Below are 4,179 nucleotides of genomic sequence, written 5' to 3' on the forward strand. Positions count from 1 at the left end.
AGATGTGTTATCATTTATCTAAAATGTATATTTCTCAATAATAACCATTTACTTTATAAATTTGGTAAAAATACATTTATAATATGCCTTCTTATTGAAAGTGTCGTTACATACCGTGCGTCTCAAATTTGTCTTCTTTTGTGTGCGTTTTTTTTTTTAGCAGTACGTATTGTGTCTTTCTTAAAAGATTTAAAATTGAAAACACGTAGAAAATGAAATTCATTTTGAAATAAAGAAATTGTATTTAAATTTAATAAGTCTATGCTTTATACATTTTGTATGTTTATTTTTTGTAATATCACTTATTATATATAAAATATAACTACTGTTAAAAATACTACTGTTTCAAATAAAAAAAAAAAGTAAACAGAATATTTTTTAATCACATTCATTTGTGTTTTGCAATTACATTTAACAAATTCAAAAACTTTTTTTTTTTTTTTGGTATAAATAAATTAGAAAAACATCATACAGGAGTTAAATAACACGCAAAGATCAAATTTCATTTTTATTGTTGCTGTTAAAAACAAAATTTATTTCAATACACATTCTATTGCACTACACTTTACAAAACATAATAATAATACTTCAACAGAACAGAAAACAAATTAAATTAAGTCAAGAAATAAATTTACCATGAATTAAAATAGGAAAACTACTTTTACAAATTTACACTGACATAAATTAAGTCAAAACATAATTAACTTATTTCATTAAACAAATCTATTGCAATACACATCACAAACATAATAATAATAATTCAACAGAAAAAGAAGAATTAAATTAGTTGTTGTTATTTTTTCCCTGGCCGATTCCTTGTACCAAGCTACTAATTATTTCAAAATTTTTTTACAATAAAAAAGGAAGATACAAGAAATGAATTGTTAAAAATAGTTTTTTGACAGCCGCCAATAATAATGTATGCTAGGTAACCATTACATTTTGATAAAACACAAATACATGTAACTATTACATTTAGAACAATTGTTCATGAATTGTTGCTAATAAGATTTGCGTTCTAAAGTAATCCTGACCTTTTCTCATCTTTTAATATCTCTAAATGTCAGATTTATTCTTGGTAGTTTGATGGATGGTTTTTTAGGCAGCGAATGGTACCAATACTCGTTAGTTGGATAATTCATCAATAGTAAGCTACCGTGTTTAAGATCAACATTTACTGGTTCAATACTTCTTTTGTGTCTCATTCCACGTGTAGCACCATGGCGAAATCTAAACAATCGTGTTTGACCTAATGAAATGGACGCAATTGAACTAAATTTGTTGATATCTTTCTCATCGTCTTTATGTTCACCAATAGAATCATTACCGTCTGCATATCTAGTAAAGAAACATAAATTAAAATAAAAAAATTGTACTGTAATTTAAGCTAGAAAATAAATATCCTTTTTTGCACTTAACTTTTTAGTATAAAAACAATAAACCATACAACATAATTAAACACAGTTTTGTGCAGATAAAAAAAAGTGAGAGATTCTAATAGTTGACGAAAAGACTGATTACTGATGTTGTTCAATTATACAATCTTGAGAGTAAAATTGAGAATAAATCAAATGTACAAAATGTATAAACAATGTAACCATAAGGAAGCTTTGCATTAATTAATTATAATAAATATAAACATATATAGATATATAATAAATATGTACCTGTTAACCAAAACAAAATTGAAGTAGAACCCTGTGACTTCTTTCAAATAATCTCGAAGATCTTTCAGGAACGGTGGCCATGGCAAGGCTGGCACTATATTGCCTGAATATGTGTATGTTAAACCCGTATCACCATAAGAAACCTGTCAGAGTTGAAACATACTATTAAAAATGTTTCTCTTATGTATATACAATTATAATCAGTTGGATTCTGGTTAACTGTTAATATTCTGTTGCATAAAACGAAAACAGTGCTGTAGGCTTGGTTAACTGTTATTCTGTTGCATAAAACAAAAACAGTGCGGTAAGCCGGTAATTAAAATGTAAAAATGCATCTTTTTAAACGTAATAGTATGTAGCCTACATTAACGTCATGAAACCATGAAGAAAAAATAAAGAGAAACTAACCTGTTTTCTAGGTATATTAAACCATCTACCAAACACTTTCACCTTTGCAAGATCACCTGTAAAATATTCAATCTCTTCCTCACATTGTTTATACAAAGTATCAGCTGAGCTTTTATCAAGAAGTTGAATGTAATCACAATCTAAATTTTCTCTCGATATTTTGTACACTGGAAACTTAAAATATGGGGAAATCATCTGCTGCTTATCTGATTTGATTAGCTTCCGAGTGAAATCTATTTCATTACTTTTACGTGCCTCTGTTGGTTCCTTTGTGTAGTCATCCTTTACCTTTTCAGAAGGTACGTTGCATTCTGTGGATTTTCTTTTGGAATGAGTGAAACCAACTGTTGGTTTATAGGCATCCATTCTGGTAGAGATCTACTGAAATGTCTATTTTGACTACAACATTATACACAGAATATTGTATATAAAATAATTTATGCATGATGTCAGTAGCGTCCCTCTTTACCCCTCTTTTTGTTTTAATTTAAAAGGAAACAAAGAAATCTTTTCGTAAACGTAACCAATTTAAATGAAAATAAAACTAAACATTGGAAAAACAAAAATCATCAAAAAAAGTGAAACTAAACATCATAACGGCACACATTAAACTTTAGTATGTCAAACACCCCGAGTCACTGCTTTTCAATTTCTCCCCTCTGTTAACAAATCCGGAAGATGATTAATTACCTGTCGGTAAAGTTCAATCAAGACATACTTATTATTTAACTTCATTCATATGAAATCACCAATATTTAACTTCATTCATTCTTATCTTTTTGTTTTAGTCATTGTTATAATATCCGGATCAAATAACTTATTTTGTTACGTTGATTTAATTAAACCAGGTGCATCTGTTATTGTACACCCCTTTTTAAAATTACCGCCAAGTACATGACTAATTCAAATCTTACAACAATCTTTAACTTCCTTAACCTATTGTCTTATACTATCCCCATTGTTAACCATTGTGTGAAATGATATTCTCTATTGACTTATACTATCCCCATTGTTAACCATTGTTATAAAAACACCTGGCGGATATTACGTAATCAGGAAATTCACCAAGGTCATTTTCTGTCTGAAGTCCTATTTCTTCTACTTTGGTGCTGCACAGGAAAATGCACGATGGCCATATGTCTGAAGTTTCCATTTAGGAACATGAAGGAGAAGTTTATTACAAGCTTACCCATATCCAGATCATGGTGTAATATGTATCGCCAACAGATTCGCCTAGGAATGTCTTGAATTACACGCAGACAATGGAAAGAGGTGTACAGAAATCGGTGGTTCACTTGCCTCCCCAAACCAACTCGAAGCAGCTAATCTAGCTGGCTATAGCCAACTGAAGAGATCATGGATAAAAGACAAATATATTGCGTACTCTTGTGTACATGGCTGTAGTCCACTTGAAGTTACTGTTAGTAAAGGACACAAATTGGAATCAAACCAATATAATGCCTTTTGTCACATTCCAAAAACATCTGATGTATTTTGATATTTTTAGGCCTATTATCTTACGTTATACAGTTATCAATGTATTGTGATATTAATATCAACTAACGTTAATTTAGCAGTTATCATTCATAATTATCAATGATGACCAAAAATTTAAAGATGTATTGTCCCCCAAAAACATGAAAAATGAAGATTAATTAAATCAGACTTTGAATATGTTATTTTGTAGTTTTAAAAAAGTTAATCACTTCCGTAGAAATAAAAACGAAAAAAATAATGTTTTCACTTATAAAATAACATAATAAATGAAATTCAGAAATTGAAAAGTTTTCATTTTATGAACGATAACCATTTATGCTGTCTTTGATAAATATCATTATTAAATACAATTTGATAAAGGTTAGACAGATATATATGTCTATCGTTATCTTTCTCATGTTTGTTGTGACTATAAGAAAACGATTCAAATACATTAACAGAAATAAATTGTAAGTGATTTTCTTTTTTGGTTAAAATTAGTAATTTTAAAAAGCCGCGGAGAAGGCCAGGGTGCGTGGCGCAATGTCATGGACGATGTTACGGTGGACTAATGATCATTGTGAGTTGAATCCAACGCTTGTCGCATCGCTTATCACCCCTCCAAGAC

The 4,179-nt window shown here is 29.4% G+C and overlaps 1 protein-coding gene across 1 annotated transcript; it reads right to left on the reverse strand.

Annotated features, from left to right (window-relative positions):
* Positions 1–929: 929 nt before the first annotated feature.
* LOC144838298 (DNA oxidative demethylase ALKBH2-like) lies at positions 930–2,441 on the reverse strand. The gene is made up of 3 exons (XM_078693638.1): positions 2,076–2,441; positions 1,668–1,810; positions 930–1,338 (listed from the first exon to the last, which is right to left on the reverse strand). The coding sequence occupies exons 1-3, from the start codon at positions 2,439–2,441 to the stop codon at positions 1,041–1,043; spliced, it is 807 nt and encodes a 268-aa protein (XP_078549764.1). The 3' UTR covers positions 930–1,040.
* Positions 2,442–4,179: the final 1,738 nt, after the last annotated feature.

Source organism: Antedon bifida, chromosome 3, assembly GCF_963402885.1.
Source record: "Antedon bifida chromosome 3, ecAntBifi1.1, whole genome shotgun sequence".
Lineage (NCBI taxonomy): Eukaryota > Metazoa > Echinodermata > Crinoidea > Comatulida > Antedonidae > Antedon > Antedon bifida.

Bases quoted from the DNA above. Each gene is read 5' to 3' on its own strand.
- LOC144838298 (XM_078693638.1), bottom strand. From the start codon at position 2,441: ATGGATGCCTATAAACCAACAGTTGGTTTCACTCATTCCAAAAGAAAA. The intron at 1,811-2,075 runs GTTAGTTTCTCT...CAACTCTGACAG, and splicing joins TTAATATACCTAGAAAACAG to GTTTCTTATGGTGATACGGG. The intron at 1,339-1,667 runs GTACATATTTAT...TTTCTTTACTAG, and splicing joins AATTTTGTTTTGGTTAACAG to ATATGCAGACGGTAATGATT.